Here is a 21,538-nt window from a genome sequence, read left to right as displayed (position 1 = left end):
GAGTACAGCAGTTGAAGTGTGTTTATGTTGAATAGGCTATAGAGGCCAGAATGAGTAACTGGAGGTCAGGATGGTGGAGACTTCTTGGCGGTACAGCATGTAGAAGAGTGTTAGTGTGGTGCGGGTGTGTGTGGTAGGGTGGGGCGGGGGAGGCAGGGAGCATCAGGGATAGGCCTTGTACCTGAGGCTTTATCCTATAGATCCTCTCTCCAAACCCTGGGACTTTTGGCAAAATCTAGAGACATTTTGACTGTCATAACTGGGGGGATGCTACTGGCACCTTTTGGGTAGAGAGGCCTGGACATTGCTGAACATCCTACAGTGCACAGGACAGCCCCCACAACAAAGAATTCTCCAACCCCAAATGTCAGTAGGGGCGCTGTTGAGAAACTCTGCCATCGATAATAGGGAGTTTTTTAAGCCCTCCCTTTCGTTCTGTTTTAGATATTTTTGAAATCTGAATGTGCGAAAGGAAATTATTGGTTTAGGATGGTGCATGACTAGAACTACTAAACTGACATTTAAAAAATTCTTCTTAAATTAGATACTTAGGTCATTAGCCAGAGGATTTTAAATTAATAGTTATACTTTAGCATATAAGAGCAGCAGTTTTGAGTCGGTTATTCAGCGTATCTTTTCTTGTAAGAACTAAAAACACATTTTAAATATGAATATGAGTAGTGTCTGCTTATCCTTAGGTTTGTTTTTTTCCCTCCAAGTTCTGAAATTTGATAAAGGAAAATAATATATATAAATTTTTTATAGCTAAAAATAGCCTATGTAGATCCATTTAGGCAACTCTTCCCATTAACCTACCTTTAAAAATTGATGTTAATGCTTTCCATTAATAAACTGGAAGGCAAAACGTACTGTAATAAATGCATTACTGGGCAGGTCTTAATTTCAAATTTGCTGATTAATCCATTGCAAATGGAAATTTATGCAGGATGAAATTAATTTAAAAGCAAAACAAAAAAATAAGAGCTTTCTTCTTGTGCTTTTATAAATGTAAAATTTTTTCAGGCAACTTGAGCTGGTTGAGAGAGTGTTTGGACAACCGAGTCGGCGTTAATGGCTTAGACAAAGCTGGGAGCACTGCCTTATACTGGGCTTGTCACGGGGGTCACAAAGGTACTACATTTTGTTTGTTATCATAAACGTCTATGCTGTTGAAAATGTGCTTTGCTAGGGGATCCAGAATTACAAAAATGAAAAAAAAAAGTGGATTTTTTTTTCAGATCCTTTAGAACATCAGCCAAAAGCCTTGTTTCTGGAAGCTCTGTAAAAGAGTGGGTAGAATGTAGTCAGTCAGCCTCACTGCATGGACCTCTCTCCCTTGAAAGAGTGGAAACTTCCTTTCCTCTCTCCGGCTTGGAAAGGTTAAGGAAAACAACAGTAATATAAAAACAAACCCCGCTATCTAATCTTACAAAAGAAAGGGGCAGAATTGACTCCTAGCTTAGCTTTTCCCGAGATATGCTTTTATGATTTACATTTTAAGTTTAATGCAAACTATTAGATTCAGGAGAAAGACAGCATTTGCTTGAGTTAGTGATTTGGTCGATAACTTTCTCTGTTATAATCAATAATAATGACAAATGGAATTTCTAGATATATTTCAGCCCGGCCAAAAATCTACCAGACTCGCTCTCCTTTTACCTCTCTCTACAACACACCCAAAAAATAAACCCAATAACAATGAGAAACAAGGAAACAAACAAATTAAATGGCATAGCCAAAGGAAAATTACGGCTTCTCCCAAGAGAAACCTATGTTTTTTTAGCTAATAAACAAAAATTTAATTAATGAATATTATAGCAAAAGTAAAAATATTCCTGTGATAGAGATCATGTGAAAATGCAAAAGCCAAATTATTTGAAAGACATTTTTCAGTAAATAATTGTACCTTTTAGAATCTTAAGTCTTCTATTTACATGAATTTTGAAAAATTTGTTATAAGGATTTTTTTAAGATTCTTCCAAAGAATCCTCCTTTTAAAAATTATTAAGCCTAGTCTTATCAGACTTTTACTTTTCATTCTTAAAAAATATCTTTTCTATTTGCATTGCAGATGTAGTGGAAATGCTATTTGCTCAACCAAACATTGAACTGAACCAACAGGTGAGATTGCATACATGGAAGTCAGTTAACACACCTGCCTTGTTCTCTTTGTGCAGCTTATGGGCATGTAAAATCCTATCTCCGTGTCTTGAACTGACTTTTCCCCATTTATTATCTTTTATAAAGTTTTTACTCAAAATACTATATGTGCATAGTTAAAAAATTATTTTACTAAGTTCATATCGTATAAAGCCCCAAATGCCTGCTGCATTCCTCTTCATGTGTCACTTTCAGCTTTAAGCTCCTGTTTCTTCTTACCTTCATGTTCCTAAGGACGGTGCTTATGGAGCTGTGTCATAATTCATCATCTTTATACGTAGTTTGGCGTCCTATCTGGTGGGTGAAGGTTTAAGCTTGTCAGCTGCCCCATTCTCCTCCTCTGGTCCTCCCAGTGTATCATAGCATAGTTTTTGGTTATATTACTATATAATGCTTATACTGTTAGGGCTATTTAAATATAGTTCACTGCTTGTATAACTTTTTTGTTTCTGTACTTATTGACTTTTATTTAGTTTGTGTGTGTGTGTGTCTCACTAAGACTTCTACACTGTCTTATACTCTCTTGGTAGACTTTTCCAAAATGTGTAAGATAATCAACTGCTTTCTTTTTTCTCCCTGGAATGATACTTGCTGAAGCCCTCTATCCTCATTCTCTAATCCGAGCGACTTGGCTCTGCTGCCCTTGGCTGTCTTCCTGGGAAACCCTTCACCTCTCTACTGTGTCGTGTCTTCACTTTTCTGGATCCTGTGTCTTACATCTTTTGAAGAACATCTTCAAGTAGATTCCTGAGAAAGTGGGGCTTGGGGTTGATTATTTGGCTGACAGAATTTGAGGTTGAAAATGATTTCCCAGCCTTCTGCAGGCGTGGCTCTGTGCTAGTCTAGTTTCCAGGGTTGCTTTTGAGAGGTTGATGCCATTTTGATGCCCATTCTTTTGTGTATGATCTGCTTTTTCTCTCACTCAGAATCTTGACTCTATCTTGGTGTTCTAAAATCTCACAATGGCGTGCTTTGTGGGTCTTTGACCAGTAATGATGGCGAACTCTTTTGGTTTGGAAAAATATCTTGTATTTTTTTTTACAGCTTTTATCTGACCATTTTCTTTGTTTTTTGGTTCCAGAATGCCCTTTAGTAGTTACTTATGTTGGACTTCTTAGATAGAACCTCCAATTTTCTTAATTTTTCTCAGAGATTTTCTCACCTTTATCTTTATGTTTTATTTTGGTTATCTTTTTAATTCCCCATAGCTCTGTATTCAGTTTTTGTTGCTATGTCATAAATGACCACAAACTTAGCAGCGTGAGACAACACCCATTTGCTTATACTTTCTGTGGGCCAGAATTCTGGGCAGGGCATAGCTGGTTTCTCTGCTCAGGGCCTCACAGGCTGGAATCAAGATGTTGGCTAGAGCAGGATTCTCATCTGGAGCTCAGGTCCTGTTCCACACTCATTCTGGTTGCCAGGAGAGTTTCTTGCACCTGTAGTATTGGGGTCCTCAGCTTTCAGAGACCACCCCTCTCCATAGATAGTTCACAACATGGCTGTTTGCTTTCTTCCTCAAGGCCAGCTAGAGATTGTCTCTCTGGTGCCACTCCTTTTCTTTTGGAAAGGGCCCACCTAGGGGCCGGCCCGGTGGCGCAGGCAGTTAAGTGTGTGTGCTCCGCTGCGGTGGCCCGGGGTTTGCTGGTTCGGATCCAGGGCGAGCACTGACGCACCGCTTGGCAAGCCATGCTGTGGTGGCGTCCCATATAAAGTGGAGGAAGATGGGCACGGATGTTAGCCCAGGGCCAGTCTTCCTCAGCAAAAAAAGAGGAGGATTGGCAGATGTTAGCACAGGACTGATCTTCTTCACAAAAAAAAAAAAAAGAAAGGGCCCACCTGATCAGGTCAGGCCCACCCAGTATGATCTCCCTTTTGATGAACTCAACATCAACTGGTTAGAAACCTAATTACAGGAGTGATATCCTATTATATTTACTGGTTTCACCCACGTTCAAGGGGAGGGAATTATACAGGCGGTGTATACCAGGGGGCATTGGTCTGGGGGGCCATCTTAGAATTGTCTACCACAAGCTCTTTCTTTTACTCTGTTTGTTACTTTTAAATAGCATCTTTTTCTTGTTCCATTAGGTTATATCATCTTATATCTCTGATATAGTAATTATAGCTTTTTAAAACATTTTCGGCTATTCACTGTACTGTGACATTTTCCTCTAAGATGCATTTATTTTGTTTATTTTGGTCTTTCCTCAAATGCCGAGTGTCTTTGCTGTCCACTCAGGTGTAAGTGTGACTGGAAGGTCTGTGTGTCTATGGGGCTTGTTGGCTGGCAGGCTTCTCCATAGGGTAAAGTAGTAAGGCCCTGGCTGTTTTGCTGGGTTATACCCAGAGGCCCATATGAGTTCTCCCTCCGTCCCCACCACGTGGGGCTGTTCAGCTTCACCAGAAAAGCATCCTCCAGCCTCCTGCCTGGGGGTACACGCTAGATTGTACACACTGGGGCAGTGGGGTAAATAAAGGCAGCTGGGAGAGGGGTCTTACTGCTCCGTTTGTTGGTTTTTCAGCTAACCCTCTGCTTTTAGTTCCCGGCCTTATTGCCATTTCTCTTGTACCCAGTGTCTATGAGCTTGGAAACTATCTGGTTAATTTCTCAGTGGAGTAATTCTACCGCCTTACTTGGTCACCTGGCGGCAAGGAGAGAGGAAGGTGATCTGGGGTTCTAATTACTCCTTATAAACGCTTTTACCCAGTACCCTTGTTTTCACCCCCATGCCTCGTTCCTGCTCCAATGTCTCCAGGCATCTCCAATTCCTAATTCAGGGCTAGGTGTCTGCAGGGTCAGATTTGGTTGCTTTGCCCTGGTGTCTCCCTCTGTAGGCATCTGCATTTCTGCTTGTGCTCTGCCAAGTCAGTTTCTACTTCTCCATCCCACTGCTTCTCCCAAAATGACTCATCTCTCATCTCTTGAGTCTTCTTTCCCTTTTTGAAATTTTATATGATTTTATGACTTTGTTCTCATTTTAGGTTTACTTAGATTAAACCTAAATTCATGTGTGTTTTCAATCCACACTCTATTTAAAAAATGCTACTTTCTCTTTTTATCACCATAGAACAAGTTGGGGGACACAGCTTTGCATGCTGCTGCCTGGAAGGGTTATGCAGATATTGTCGAGTTGCTTCTGGCAAAAGGTGAGGTGTGTGCTGAGTTTATCTGGTCTTTGCTTACCCTGAAAAATAGACTACATCAAATTATACCATGTGAAGTAGTAGGAAGAATAATAGGCTCTTTATTTTAAAACTGGGATTTTAACCTCTACTCTGACTGTATCAGAATTGTTATGATAAGATGAAATTATTGAGGTTGATTTGGGTAAGTTTTTAGTTATAAATTAAAACCTTGGTAAGCTTTAAAATTACATATATTACTTTTAGTAAGAACGTATTGTACATTTCTGCAGGATTAAAGGGCCTTAGAAGGAAGGCACACACGTCCACGTTTTGTGTGTGTGTGTGTGTGTGTGTCTGCATGTACGGAGGGGATCCTCTCTGAGAAGGCTGTGGGTAAAGTTGCTGAGGCCCCTGTTCACACAGGAAAGTCTTGATAGATAAGAGAGAAAGCTGTGGCTGCAGTGTCCTGCTTTGAGCTGAGCAGGTGCTAGATGTACAGAGAAGGAAGTGCTAGGTGTAAAGAGAATGAGAGAAGATCCATTGATGCCCTGTTTTTACACAAGTCAGGGAACAGTGAAGTTATGGACTGACCATCCATGCATTTGTTTGTCCCACAAATGTTAATTAACCCTTACAGAAGGCCAGGCATATCACCCTGTACCACACCCTGGTCCAGAAGGCTGTAATATAGGATGCTTGAGTCCCCAAACCACAAGTCATATGGCTGCACTATCATTAGGGGTCCTTGGAGCAATGTTGTGGGGTATACGAGAGGAAATGTTTTTGATTTAATGTATATCGATAATGTAGACTCCAGGTCTAAAGGGTCAGACAGCATGAGAACCACTATCGTGCCCCTCAAAGGCTATGCCAGGAGCTGTGCTGTCTGATGTGGCAGCCACTGGCCATGTGTGCTGCTGAGCCCTTGAAATGAGACTAGCCTGAATTAAGATGTGCTGAAACTGTAAAATGCACATCAGATTTTGAAGACTTAGTGAACAAAAAAGGAAAATATCACAATGATTTTTATATTGGTTACATGATGAAGTGATGACATTTTGGATATACTGGGTTAAATAAAGTATATCATTAAAATGAATTTCACTTTTTTGAAAATGTGGCCACTGGAAAATTTAAAATTACATATATGGCTCACATTGTATTTCTATTGGGCAGTGCTGGTCGAGAGGGACGCGGGGAATGGTCGTGTTTCTTCTCTAGCACCGCTGTCTCTGAACATTTCCTTTTGGGGTAGAAATCATGTATATGAGTTCTAAAGTGGAATTTAATGTAAAATATGATTAGTCACAGAACTCTTAACCCTCAGGATTTTTGACCTGTAGCACAATAAGAGAATGAGGATTTCTATAGAACCCCAGCTGTGGATAGATGTCAATCTGCTCAGGAGAAAGAGATTTTGGCACACAATCACCATATTCCTAATTAAACATACTGTTTTTTTCTTGATTCTATATTTTTGTGCCTTTGAGTTTTAGAACATTTTTTTTTGTTTGTTTATTGAAGAGGATGTGGTTGCAAAGGAAATGGCACTCAGACACTGTGTTAGAAAGTGTAAATTGGTAGAGCCTTTTTGGAAAGCAGTCTGACAGCAGCTAGCAGAATTAAAAATGTGCATATCCTCACATTTCAGCACCAATTCTAGGAAACCATCCTTCAGAAATACATATAAACAAAGATATTGTTCAAGGAGGTTCGTGGCAGTATTGTTTGTGATAATGAAAATTAGGAACAGCCTAAGTGCCCGTCATTTGAGGGGTGATTAAATAAATTTTGGAACGTCCATAAAGTGGAATGCTTATAAATGTTTAAATAGATTGCGTTGTAAGTCTGCGTCCTACTAAGGAATGAGGACCATTATATATTAAGTTAAAAAAAATATTGGGTCAAAAGGCACAAACTTCCAGTTATAAAATAAATAAGTCACGAGGATGTAAGGTACAGCATGGTGACAATAGTTAATAATACTATTGTATTGCATGTTTGAAAGTTGCTAAGAGAGTAGATCTTAAAAGTTCTCATCACAAGAAAAAAAAATTTTGCAACTATGTGTGGTGATGGATGTTAACTAGACTTATTACGGTGATCATGTCACAGTATATACAAATATCGAATCATTATGTTGTACACCTGAAACAAATATAATGTTGTATGTCAATTATACATCAATAAAAAGAATGAAATTACAAACCAGTACATGTATTATGATTTTGTGTGTATGTACATATGTCTGTGAATGCATTCATACACATAGGGAAGACGAGAACTGACAACCCCTTGTTGGGAATGGTTACCTCTGGAGAAGGTAGAAGATGGAGGAAGGAGGGGGTTTGTTGCAGTATGAAATGGGACATATGCTTTTGTTTAGCATACTTCTGTATTTTCGAATCTTTCACAATGAGAATGTATTCATGAATTCTGATGTAATTTTTAACACAAAAAAGATAAGGAAAAGAGTAGGTAGAAGATGGGCTATGGGAACAATGGATTGCCTCTAGGTTTTATTGTATTACTATTCTGCTAATTTACACGAGAGTATTCTTACAGACATTTTCCCCTCAAGCTTAACCTATATGGTCTTTTCTGAAGATCTTCTTGAACAGAAGAAGAGGCAAAGGCCATGTTGAATTTAATCTCCAGAAACTCTTGCTGAGGCCCATGTACCATTGGGCTCTAACTGATTTAGGATCTGCCAAGGGGCACTGAATTCCTGACTGAGAAGTTCACATGCAGCTCTATAGGAATTTGAAAGGAAAGACTATATTTTAATTGTACACCATTATTACAAGTACAGCAACAAGCTCCCTGATTACAGATGCCCGAATATACTATTACTGTTTTGAAAAAGTCTTCCTGTTTGGAAAAGCTTATTTCTGGGCCAGAATTGTTCTCTGTTCTCAGTTAGTTTTGCCAGAAGTGATTAGTTTTGGTAGAATGAGGATTGGCTGCTCCTATAGAGTCTTCAAACACCTAATTTACTTTTCTTGTGTTGGGGAAGGTGCTAGAACAGACTTAAGAAACAATGAGAAGAAGCTGGCCCTGGACATGGCTACTAATGCTGCCTGTGCGTCTCTCCTGAAAAAGAAACAGGGAACAGGTATTTGGTTTTAGTTCGCTTTCTCCTCTGGTGCCGTCATGACTAAGGTTTATTAACTTAGTAGTGGGAAGAAACTTTTCTTGATAAACTCTTCAGGTGATTCTGAAGTTAGATTTTATATCCTTGGTCTAAATCAGCACTCCAGCATGGAAGAATACCCTCATGCAAACAGAAATTTGAAGAGATACTGATCTTTTACTACTTTGGATGTTTCTTTTGTTCCTTGCAATCAAGTTCTAATCACCTTGCTTTGCATTACAGTCCTTATAAGAGAAACCGTGGTCTCCATCTCCTCGTTCCAGATATGTTTTTATGAGTGGTTATCTCTAAACATTTTTTAAGTTAAGCACTCAACAGCTCCATGATTATATTTTGTTTCTGTTTGAAATGAGAGTCTCAATAAACTGTAATCAAAATTGTTCTAGACTTTGTAAATATTTTGGTATCGATTCACAGTACAGGGGGTGGTTTTTAAAGATAAAGTTTAGGTATACATTCTTAAAGATAAAAGTCACTATTGATGTGGGACAACAGGTTTGAAAAAAATTGAAAAGTTTGTGTGGTTGTTTTGAAAAGGTGTTGAAGAAAAGGTGTTAAACACACTTGCATCATTCATGGTTACTATTCAGAGACTGGCTGTTTATTTGACCTCTCAGTACGTAGCCTATTGAACATGTGTCCCCAGATTCGTTCTAATGTGATGATTCCTGAAGGAAATGCTGGGAGGGTGTGCCTTGAGCTCTTCTTCCCATCCTCCTCCCCTATTTCCCCTTTTCGTTCATCATCAGCCTCCTGGCCCAAGAGAAACCCAGAGATGTAGGAAAAAGAAAGGTAGAAAATGATTTGGTTGGAGGGAACATTCAGTCTCTTTTTCTCTCACTTCTCGAGCCTTTCTCTACTTTATTATCTTTATTATCTTAAAGTTTGGCACTTTAATGCCATTTTGAAGTATAAGCCAATAATTGATACTTTTTTCCCACCATTTTTCACAAAGGAACTAGCGTAATGGAGGACTCACTTTTTGCACGTCTTGCATTGCTGCTCATTCTTCCAAACCTTTTTAGTATTGCTTTAGAGTCTAAAGTTTAGACCGATCCATGTTAGTGGAGAATCACCAAAACAACCTTTGAGAAATTTCCCATATAGAGGTTAAGTGCATTGGTTTCCATTTTAACTTGAGGGTGTTATCACTTTCAGAGTTCTTGAACTTGTGTAATGAGATACTGCTTTTATCATTTGAATCGAATTCCCATTAATTTTTGAACTCTTTGAAAACTTATTTCTCCCTTAGGAATCCTTTGATTTATGAGAAGAGACAATGTTATGCGGTCCCATATTCCATTCCTAGCAGAAGCAACAAATCAAGTCAGTTTCTAATTTGCTGCTTTAGTCCATCAAAAATAGCAAGCAGTCCCCCTCTCTTCATGGTTCACCAAGGGAGCCTCCCAGAATTATCCTCCTTACTTGTCATCAAATTCCCACCATAGCCTTCCTCATGAATCTATTGTGTCTTTTGTCAGTTATTCCAGATATGTGTTTGTTTCAGATTTTTATTTCTTTTAACTTCAGATGTAGTGTAAACCATTAAGCAGTTGGGAATTCCTTAGTTATTTAAGCCATGAACGCTCACTGGCAGAACAAGTCTTTCTTTAAAGTAATTACTCACGCACAGGAGGATATAAGTTCTACTAAATGAACCTGGGGTGGTGCTCCCCAGATACATTTTAACTGAGCAGCTGTATTTGCAGCCGTGTGGGAGAGACATTTTGACTTGAGGTGGCCCTCCTCCTCCCTGCTGCCTTGGTCGGATCAGGAAGTAGGACTATGGCCTAACTTCCTTACTCTGCCACTGACTTCCTGTTGCTATATGGGTGCCTCCAGAATGTCCTGACCCAGGAGTAAGGTTTCTTATGGGCTAAAGGTTATCAGAGTCTCATGCCTTGCATGAGCTTGATTGTGATAGGCAAGGGAAATAGCACACCTGCTCAGCCCCCAGAGAGCTGCACCCAGAAGCCCCCACATGAGCAGCTGGAGCAGGGGGAAGCAGGTGCTGAACTCTTCTCTTTTCCCCTCACATTTCTACAGTCTTTGTAGAATAGGGCCAGGAGGTGGGTGCTCTCTTTCTCTGCTCACTTCAAGTGTCTTTAGTCTACCTGCCTAAATTTGTACTGATTAGATAATGGATTCTTTAATGAGGTAATCTTGAGGCCTGGCACACAGAGCCAAGAAATGAATTTTCTTATTACCTTTTTCTCTCTTTTTTCTTGGTTCATTCCCCCAGTCATCCAGTTACAGAGGTTTTAATTTGTATTTTGATCTGAGTTGGAATGAGAGTGTGAATATTGGGCCATATAGCTAATTGCCAGCATGAACTCTAAGCTGGAAAAGGTATATTCTGATATTGTTGTCCACATTTAAAAACACATCTTGGATTTCTTATAAGGACCAAATAATTCATATGTTGTAGTTACCATCAAGGGTAAATTTGGGATATAGGGGTGGGGTCAGGGCTATGCTTGAAGGTTGAGCCCTTAAATTCTTTTTCCAATTTTTAAAAATTGGGGTATAATTTACATTAAGTAAAGTACATAAATCCTAAGTGTTCAGCTTGATGATTTTTTTTTTCTGTGCTTACACTTACTCACCACAACCCAGATCAAGATAGAGACTATTTCCCACACCCTGGAAGCCTCCCTTAGCATCCTTTGCTTCTCTCACCATAGATTCGTTTTGCCTGTTCTCAAGTTTGATATAAATGGAATCAAACAGTATGTACTTTTCTGTGTCTAACTTCTTTCACTTAACATTATGTCTGTGAGATTTATCCACGTTATTATGTTTATCCCTCCACCATTTATTATTTACTTATTTATTGTTTGTTTGTTTTGTTTGTCTTAAGTGCTGGTATCTGACTTGGAACATGTAAATCCAGGGCAGTGAGCTTGAGGAAAAATGGGAGTGAGGTAGGGGAGGATGGGAAGTGCTCTAGGAGATACGGTACCATGCTGGTCATGCCCCAGTATGGGCTGTGAAGAGATACAGCTCAGCACTCAGCACTTGTCCATGTGAGAAGTTTCCAGAGAAACTGCCTCAGAGCAGTCCATGGAAGGAAGGAAGGAGAAGGAATTTATTTGCCAGGCTCATTCCTGTCTCTTGATTTCCATTTGGTCAGAGTTTGCTCCATGGCAAGTCATCTTTCTCTTGCTAACAGGAGAAATGAGGTTAAGACAAAGTGCGGAAGTAACCATTGAAGGACAAAATATCCCAAATGCACAAGACACAGGATTGTAGTAGCAAAGTAGAAAGGGAAGGAGCTTTGCTATTTGTCTTTTTGTCTTGAGCTTAAAAAGCTACTGTTACCAAGTTCACAGCCAGTCCTGCAGGTCCTGGGTGTGTGTGGGATAGAAGAAATATATTCCTCCCGGTTCTCCAGATGTCCCCTTAAGGAGAATGGAGAAGAATATAGTCCACCTGGAGACTTCTGGTAGCTTGCAAGCTGGTGTGAAATCGTTGAAGCTTGCCTCTGTTCTGCTCACATCCACTTGTTCATCTTTTATCTTTCCTTCTCTCTCGTGTAAGATAAATCGGCTTCTACCTCTCTTTACTAACTCTCCCTTGTCCCTTCCTTTTTCTCAATAATCCTTTTCCTAAACTTGTAAAGACTCTTAAAAAGACTACAGTATCATTAGCATACCTAAAATTAATAGTAAGTCCTGAACATCATCAAAGATTTTGTCATTGTCCAAATTTGCCATTTTTCTCGTTCAGGTTTGTTTATTCTTTGCTTTACTTACTTATTTACTTCGTTTCTTTAAGTCAGGGTCCAAATAAGGCCAATTTCTAATCGACAGATATGTCTCTTAGTTTTTTTTTTTTTTTTTAAGTCAATGCTTCCTTTCCCCTCCCTCTTCCCCTTTTTTTAGCCCGGCAATTTATTTATTAAAGAAACTGGGTCATTTTACCTGAATTTCCCAGTCTAGACGTTGCATGTATGCATTCCCATGGTGTTTGTCGTGCTCCTCTGTCCTCTATATTTTTGTTAATTGGTGTTAGATCTAGAGGCTTGATTAGATTTGGATTTTATTTATCTGTCTATCTATCTTAGGGGTAGAGGAAGAATACTTAATATAGAAAATCAGGTTCTTCCATCAGAGTCACATAATATCTGATTGTCACTCGTCCTATGATGTTAGCATCCATTGATCATGTCTAGATCCATTATTTCCGTAATGGTTGCAGAATGGTGATATTCTAATTCTGTCACTCTTTGTCAGTTATTAGCTAGAATATTCTATAAAGAAAAATTTCCCCTCATCAGCTGTTTGGTTACTCAGAGGAATAGTTCATGTAGTAGGGACAGAATAAAGGATGGATTTTTGCCCTTTATTTAAGAGTTTTCAAAATAGCCCTCTGGTTCCCCATCATTCCCTGAAGGGGACCAGTGAATTCTCCTTGGTATGTGTTCAAATATTTGCTATATTTTATCCACTATAGTTAGTATCTGTATTGATAGCCCATCTTTGGCTAGTGGAGGGCTCTTCACATTGGATCCTGAACCCTTTTAAAATGACACTATCTTTGATAGGATCCTTGCTTTAGGGCATGACAGGAGGTTCCAGGTCCCTCTTTTACATTTTCTGACCCAGACTTGGAATGAGTCATATTGAGCATGGGAATGTAGTATTTAGAGACCATCACCTGGATGCTATAACGTGCATTTACTGAGCTCTGACAATGTGCTTATACTTGCGTTTGTTTTCCCCCTAAAATGGTACCTAGTGTAACCTGTTGCGATAGGAGTTTGACGAGGCAGTTGAATAGGTGAACAGTTAAAGATCAGATGTCTTTCTTTTGAGCTCTGTTCGAGGTTGATTTAACATTTGATGGGGTTCAGCTTTTTCTGTTTCAAAACTTTCATTTATTTATTGTTCGTTTCAGTCTTTTGCTTCTGAGTATACTTTATTTATCAGTGTTTTCTAAAATGAAACTGAAGCTTCTGTGTTTTTTTTTTTTTTGTGAGGAGATCAGCCCTGAGCTAACATCCGCCAATCCTCCTCTTTTTTTTGCTGAGGAAGACAGCCCTGGGCCAACATCGGTGCCCATCTTCCTCCACTTTATATGGGACGCCGCCACAGCATGGCTTACCAAGCAGTGCGTCGGTGCGCACCCGGGATCCGAACCAGCGAACCCCGGGCCGCCGCAGCGGAGCGCGCGCACCTAACCGCTTGCGCCACCGGGCCGGCCCCTGAAGCTTCTGTGTTTTCATTCTCTTTCTTTTCCTTTTCTCCCTGTATTAGTTGTCTTTCTGCCCAGTGACCTTGCCTTCAGGTAAGGCCGCAGGCTGCCGACTGAGTGAAGCCACATGTGCGCTTGTCACTGGGAGAGGAGGTTGGAAGCACAGTTGTCAGAGTGGAAGGGCTTCTGGTGTGTTCCACATTGGCCATGGTGCATGTGGCTGGTCGCATTTTGTGCGAGATGGACTAATGGTCCCTCAGCACCATGTGCTTTACTTTTTGGTATGTCTAAGGAACATGCAGACAAATGTATTTGTAGATAGATAAATCTGTGGCAGCAGAAACTGAACAGTTAGCCTGAAAAGCAAAAGTGGAAAAAGATCCTCAGGGAAAATACAATCCTGGGTCTGAGGAAAGATTACAATTTGTTGAATTGTCAGGAGCTTTGAAAGTGAAAACAAAATCCGAGCGATTTGTGATTTCTCTGTTTTGCTTTTTTCCCCCTATTTCTTTCAGATGCAGTTCGAACATTAAGCAATGCCGAGGACTATCTTGATGATGAAGACTCAGATTAATTCCCTTTCAGAGCTTTAAGATCTAAAACTTCTGTTGCTTTTGCCATTCCAAAACGTTGTCTTTGCCAGAAGAGTGTTGGTAACTGTTTTTAAAAAAAAAAATCTATATGAACGTGGCAGTATTGCACTGTTTGAGTAGAACGTGTAAATAAATAGTTCTCACCTTCGGTTTGCCGATAAGTGGCTGGATACTTTGCTGTATAAAGTACATTGCTGTTCACCAGAGTAGAACAAGAAGAGATTATTTCTATTTATCAAGCTAAAGGAATTTTAAGACTTTTTTTCTTTGAAAAAAATCGGGATGGTTTTTTTAGTTAAAGTTCTTTACCTCAAGGATTAAGATATTTTGAATGGATTTTTCAAGGGGGAAAATGCTTATTATAATAATAAACCAAAAGACTTAACAGAAAATCGTCAGCTATTCTGACAAAAATAAACATTTTAAGAGACATTGTTCCTTTTGTCTGTTTTTCTGGTATCACTCTTTGCTGGTAAATAAATAAAGCTTTTTATATTTATATTTAGATAAAGACTGGTTTTATTTTTTTAAATTATGTTTTGTATTTATTAGCACAAAAGAATTATAATAGCCAGATTTCTCTTCAGTCTCTTATATCTGCTTTGATTAAAGTCAAGACAATGATCTTTGAAAAGATACATTTCTAATAAAATAGATAACTTTAATAATTATGAGACTTTCACTTTTATCTCCAAGGTTATACATAGGGTGAAGAAACCCAGCAACTCATTATAGTTTGCTTAAGGTTTGAAAGATTAAAAAAATTGATTTCCTTATGGAAGATGGTGTAGTTTTCCATAATGGAGTGAGGGACCAAGAGCCGTGGAATTTTTTTGCATTTTGATAACATTTGTTTTCTTAAATCAAGGCTCCAGCTCATAATGGTTCAGATTCTTTTGCTAAAACATCAGTTAACATTGCAGGGAGCCTTCTGTACGACTGAAGTAACACTTCATTTGAGATGCTACTGCAATGATGATATTAACAATGACATGGCCATTGGCATTTATCTAGATTCCAGGCCCTAGGCCCAGAAGTATATTTTGTAAGAAGACTTCGATACTAATTTCAAAAAACACATTGGTGAAGAGAAGGAAATGTTTGAAGAAGGAAGTGGGTTAGCTCAGGAAATGAATAACTGCCTCAATAGAGTGTCCTCTGTCTGTGTCTCTTCGGTTTTTCTCTCCGAGGGTGCCTTGAGAAAGGATACCCTGAGAAGCCTGTTCAAGGCCTTTCAAATACCCCAACTCCGTTTTAGTAGAAAGAAATCTGTATAAGCAGTGACAGCAAAGGATGAGCACAAAATCTGAAATTAATAAAAATTAATTTCTTATTCTCAAAACAAATACATTATTAGATTTGAGTTAAACATTTATATTTCTTCATAAGCATAAACTTGAAGATATGAAATCCTTGTTGAAATTCTGTCTGTTCCAACGGAGGCTTTGAGGCTTCATTCTTTAAAATGGGGTTTGTGTCTTAACAAAACACTTTTGGAAATCTCTAACTTTTTGCTCTTGTGTACTTTGCACCTAGGGTAATTCGGATAAATGCCAACTAAACAGTCTTAATTTTTTAACATGGGCAGAGATAATACAGTTTGTATGAATATAGATACTTTTTATGAAAGCACTCCATGCTTGATGTAGATATATTTTTTATGTATTTGCGGAAAAGAATAGTGGAGGCTTTACTGTCATTACTTTTAACATTATCAAACTGTAGAAGTCTAGAAAATTGGCCAACTGTAGTTTTTTTGGGAACGGAGGGCAGATTTAGGTATATGCACGAATTTTTGGTGAAACAGGACAACACATTTAGCTGTGGTTGAAACTCCATGGGAAAATTTACTTTTGTTTCTTGTTTATTCAGCCTAGCTGATCTGAGCTTTCTCAGAGATTGTCTAATGCTGAACTCAGCAACCAAAAGCAGTTCTAAGAACGTGCCACTGCTCTTACTCTGTGCAGAGGAGAGCTTTGATTATGTTCTAGAAATGATTTTGGAGATTTTGCTGGAACCTGAGCTTTCTGACAGTCACTGTGGCCTGAACTCCTTCCCAGCAGATGCATCATTGAGATAGAAGTTGCCTTCCAGCCCCCTGGGCAGTGAGATACTTGTCTAGCCATCGGCCTAGTAGCCTCATGCAAAGAACAGTTTTTATCACTTTCCCATTTCAGTTTCCTTATGGGACTGCTCTGTTGCAAATTATTTGTTGTCGGACTGCCATCCATTGTGGTCGTCGGTTTCTGTATTTCTTTAGTGAGCCCCCCATTGGCTTCTTTTTTCAATAGACTGGCCATGTTGTTACTCAAAGGAGAATATTGAGCAAATCAGTCATGACCCTATTTTCTTCTTTAATCTTAAAAAACAAACTGGTAATGCTGAAAATGAAATCTCAGATAATTTTAGGTAGAGGGAAATATAATGTTTCCATATAAGCTTTCTTCATAAATGTTCTTTGTTGTGTAGAATTTCTGATTTAATCGTATTTCTTCTTATTGTAAATCCTGTATTTCTCATCTTTGTAAACGACGATTCCTTTTCTGAGAGGCTTTAGAGCCTAACATTCACATCTGATCATGAGCATTTCCCTGTTGACTTTGATTTTGTGTTTGTTCTCCTGAATTTTATATTGTAAATATGTATGGGGCAGTAAGACACAGAGCAGCCATATGTTGTGCACCACACTTTGAAGTGTCTGATTACTAAAAGTTGAGGTTTTGGTGGGAGAAGTATTGCGAAAGATTCTGCTCTCCCTGTTTTAACTGAAAATACAGCTTTGGTGAACAGTTTTCTTAAGTGAAGGAAAAATTGCAGACCACAAATTCATGGTTTCTGTCTCCTTATTTCTTAATAACAAGCCTTTACATTTGCCCCTCCCTTAAAATGACATAAAATTAAATAAAACTACCGTTTATTAAATGCCTACTCTGCCAGTTCCTGTGCTAGACTCTTTCATAGACATGATGTCATTTCATCTTTACAGCAGCCCCAGCAGTGAACATTAATGCCCCTATCTTTATACAGAGAAGCTGAGGTTTGAAGAAGTTAAGTAACTGGCTCAAGGTCACACTGCTTGAAGGTGGAAATGCAGGTCTGTCAACTTCTGAGCTCATGCACCTGCTGCCTAGGGCACTGGCAGATGACGCCATTCACATCCTGCCAGAAAAATACGCAGAAATAGACCGGCTCCTATTCCAACTCAATCTGTGGATGTAGCATCTAATAAATTCAGCATATCTGCTAATTTAATTAAATGTGTTATTTAAACCAACCCTAAAAGCTTTTTTTTTTTTTTAATAAAGAATCTCCTCCCACTTCCAGAAAAATTTTGGCAAAACTTTTTGGTTCTTGGTAACCCTGAAGAAATATGATTTAATGAAGCAGTTTGTACTCCCAAGTTTCCAAAATTTCCAACTCTATGCCCATGAAACTGTGAATAAGTATTAAAGAAGGAAAGCCTAGATTAGCGATTGTTCTTGTGCTGAGTTTGCATTGCTAAATTCAACATTTCCCTCCGACAGTCTGAGAGCTCGTCACATATTTCCACGTAACCATGATGATAAGTGCATCTCTGGGAAGGGTCAGAGAATGTTGTCTTACCCAAGTCTGGGAGCTCATCATGGACATGTAGGTAACTCATACTTCCCAGGCAGCTCTGTGGTTGCCTTCTGCCAGTGGCCATCTGCTTGGGGTTCCCAACAGGCTCAGCCTCCCCCCTAAACTTGCATCTGTTGCCAACTGGGAGCTGGAGAGATGCCAGGTTGTTGGCTGTGGCTGGAAAAGACAACTGAGGAGATCCAAAGGGATGAGTTAGAGAGCCTGAGAGGAAGTAGGAAGGAGAGTGGAGGAAGAGACAAGGAGGAAAGAGGTTGAACAGCAAAGGAGAAATGGTGACCTTTTTAAAATTACCCATAGTTCTGATATGAAATCACAAGAATGATTCAAGAAGTGCTAAGAGTATGGGGTTTGGAGTGGAACTCTCTAGTTTCAAGTCTGGCTCTGCTGGTGATTGCTGAGTGACCTTGGACAGATAATCTAAAACACTCAGATTCCTTAGCTGTGAAATGGGGAAAGTAATAGTACCTACTGCCTAAAGTTAGGAGGATTAAATAAAATGATCTATGTGAATGATTTAGTGTCTGGCAGAGTAATTGCTCAGTAAATGTTGGCTATACTCATAAGCCTGAAGGAGGAGGTTTTCATTAAAAACAAATAAATGCATTATATGAAGGATGTTCAACAAATGTTTTTCAAAGGCACCCCCATTATTGTGAAGTGTAGGATTTCCTAAAATACTTTAAAAATGAATGGAGGACAATGTTGTTTCCTTCCAGTCATTTAGGTGTGTTTACCTGTGGTAGTAGCATTTTTCAATGTAAATATACTTTTTGTGAATTACAGAGAAGAGGTATATAACTAGAAAAGACCTGGTTGTTATTGTTATTATTATTAAAATAATTGAAAGGTCAAGTGAAGAGATTGTCTCTGTCACTGTTTCAGTTTTACGTTGTTACTTTGGAGTCATTTGATGGGCTTGAAATACCATGGGTCCAATATTTGGTTTGTGATGACTTTAAATCTGATGGGTATTTGATATTACCATCTTGCTCTTACATGTCTTCAAAATGGAAACAATCCATCTATTCAAATAGATTAGCTTTGCAACTTCATACATTTACCCTAAAAGATATAAGCTTCAAGAATTTAGTCTCCCAGTGTCAATGAGATAGAGAATCTCAGACCCTTAGAAGTTAAGTATCATACAGTCCTCACTAACTTTGAACAAGAAGGCCACAGAACAAGAGTTACATTGGATATTTCATCATTCTCCATTCCAGAAGGGGAACTCCTGAGGCCACAAGGAAATGCCTTCTTATACCAGGAGTAAGTCTAAGATGGGGAAGCAGAGCCTGTTTGCACACAGGTTGGTATGAAGAATCAGCCAAAGCCAGTCATTGACTGAAACTAGAAATAGCTTCAGAGAAATCTGTACCCCTGGAAAGCCCTCAGAGAGGATATATCACCACGACACCAGGGCTCAGGGGACACCTGGCCTGCAGCCCTCACCCTGTCATTTCTCAGCCCTGTGAGGATCAGGTGATGTTGGCTCTTTGTGTGAATGGAAAGTGTCATTGCTGCATCAATTTTTTAGAGGACCTTGATCAAGGACCTGATTTTTGGGAACCTCAGATTTCAGCATAACCCAGTGTGGTTGCTGTGTCAACTTTTCAGCGTGTGGTACCCCTCACCTGCAGCAGGACACGTGAAGAACCCCTGCACTTATTCTCATAACTGGGGGTCAGATGGTGGGTCTCAGGATGAAAGGGTGCTTGGGGGTCTTCTACTCTCACCCAATGAGTACGTGAGTCTGGTGTAGTGGGAGGTTTTTGCTGTGTCTTTAGATCTGCATTTGTCAGTTCTTGGGTTATTGCTCTTCTGTGAGTCATATCCTTTTCACATATGTTTAATCTTTTGTCACCACTTACAGACACTGAAATTTGTAAAGGCCTTTCTTCTCTTTCTTAAAATTGGAAATTGTGCCTTATGTCTCCCTCGCCATTTTTTATTAGTAGTGAGCCATGGTTTCTTCTGTACTGTAATGTGAATTCGTTAATTAACACTACTGCCTCTAACTATGAAGCATTTATTCCCCACTAGGAAATTTCAGCAAGAAAACTATGACTGCTAATATGAGAACTGTTCCTAAATTTTGTCCTTGTACAGTCCTTAGATGTTCTTTGTTCAGTGCAATGTCTGACCCCTCTCCCCCTGTTGTAATAGATGGAGCCTGAGGCCCAGAAGTGACTTCTTATTAGAAACATAGCCAATTAGTGACAGAGCTGATCACCAATGAGGAATCAGATGCAAGGGATTTGAGATAGTCACCATGGGTATTTCTTTCTAGATTGTATTGCTGTGTGAGGGATCCTTTTCCCACTGTGGGCGTTTTTTCCTTTAGTGAGTTGTCCAGGTCCTTTATAATTCAGCTCTCTCTCCACCCTCCCTTTTCTTTGTCTTCAACTACATTTAGCCACACACGGGGGAATGGGAAGGACCTGATCAAATCAACTAATTTTTTTTTTTTTACTTTTATCTCCTGATAAAAGGTTAATAAGGGAAGAAATTAAAATGCTAGCTAAAATGAAATTTGCAATGACAGAGTTTATTATCTATGTTTTGTGGCTGGCCTAGGATATTACCTATCCTAGATGAAAAGGAGTTGAAACCCTTGTGTCCTAATTTTTATGGCGTCTGAGCTACTACAATATCAAGATGGTGCAATTCCACGGAGTATGTCCAATCACAGAATATCAATATTCACTGTGCTGTCTCTCTATTTCACTTATCAGGAATGAATATTGCTGAATATTTAGCAAATATTCATGAACATTTTTATGTTTAAGGTGCTTTTTTAAGTTGAAGAATAATAACTAAAAATGTTGAATGGTTTTACTTAGTACTTGTCTAGCAGTTTTGTCATTTAGACCCACTGAAGAATCCTAAGAATGAAACCATGGTAAATAGGTAATGTTTCAGTAAATACTTGTGGCTATTATGTTTTCCTTTGACCCAAGAGCCCAGTAAACTTTGTCATGACTTCAAATGAATAGCTATACAAGGCTGGTTTCATTTCTTCAGTTTTTATTGATGTGCTTTGCTTATTTTAATGGCTTGCGTATATTTTTATTGCAGTGTTAATAATGATTTCACATAAATTCATACCAATAGGAAAAATCTCAGTGTGTTCAAATTAGTTTGTGGATCTCTTCCGTTGCATACAATTGTGGTTTAATACTAAAACTGTAACAATATACATCTAGTACTATCAAATTTTCCTTTTTACTGCAAGCAGTATAACAAACTTTATTCTCCATATAAGTCATTTTTATTTCTCTTTCAACATAATTTCTTTACTGTGAGAAAAGCCACCAATACTCATTTTTTAAAGAATCCTTCAATCATATATTATTTTCTTACTCTCTATTTTGTAAAGTCCATGAAGGGCTGGCCCCGTGGCTTAGCGATTAAGTGCGTGCGCTCTGCTACTGGCGGCCCGGGTTTGGATCCTGGGTGCGGACCGACGCACCGCTTCTCCGGCCATGCTGAGGCAGCGTCCCACATACGGCAACTAGAAGGATGTGCAGCTATGACACACAACTATCCACTGGGGCTTTGGGGGAAAAAAGGAGGAGGATTGGCAATAGATGTTAGCTCAGAGCTGGTCTTCCTCAGCAAAAAGAGGAGGATTAGCATGGATGTTAGCTCAGGGCTGATCTTCCTTACAAAAAAAAAAAAAAATCCA

General features: G+C 39.1%; 1 protein-coding gene across 1 annotated transcript in view; it reads left to right on the top strand.

Moving 5' to 3' along the window:
- Positions 1-14,664, top strand: part of OSTF1 (osteoclast stimulating factor 1) — a 53,489-nt gene extending 38,825 nt beyond the window's left edge. The window contains exons 7-11 of the mRNA XM_058565369.1: positions 1,024-1,131; positions 2,072-2,121; positions 5,232-5,310; positions 8,306-8,404; positions 14,155-14,664. Of these exons, the coding sequence (XP_058421352.1) occupies positions 1,024-1,131; positions 2,072-2,121; positions 5,232-5,310; positions 8,306-8,404; positions 14,155-14,213 (395 nt within the window). The 3' untranslated portion in view covers positions 14,214-14,664. The remainder of the gene's footprint in view (positions 1-1,023; positions 1,132-2,071; positions 2,122-5,231; positions 5,311-8,305; positions 8,405-14,154) is intronic.
- The last annotated feature ends 6,874 nt before the right edge of the window (positions 14,665-21,538 follow it).

This window comes from Diceros bicornis, chromosome 22, assembly GCF_020826845.1.
Source record: "Diceros bicornis minor isolate mBicDic1 chromosome 22, mDicBic1.mat.cur, whole genome shotgun sequence".
Classification (NCBI taxonomy): domain Eukaryota; kingdom Metazoa; phylum Chordata; class Mammalia; order Perissodactyla; family Rhinocerotidae; genus Diceros; species Diceros bicornis.
The sequence above is the reverse complement of the archived record's forward strand: the minus strand, read 5'-3'. Positions and strand labels throughout refer to the sequence as shown.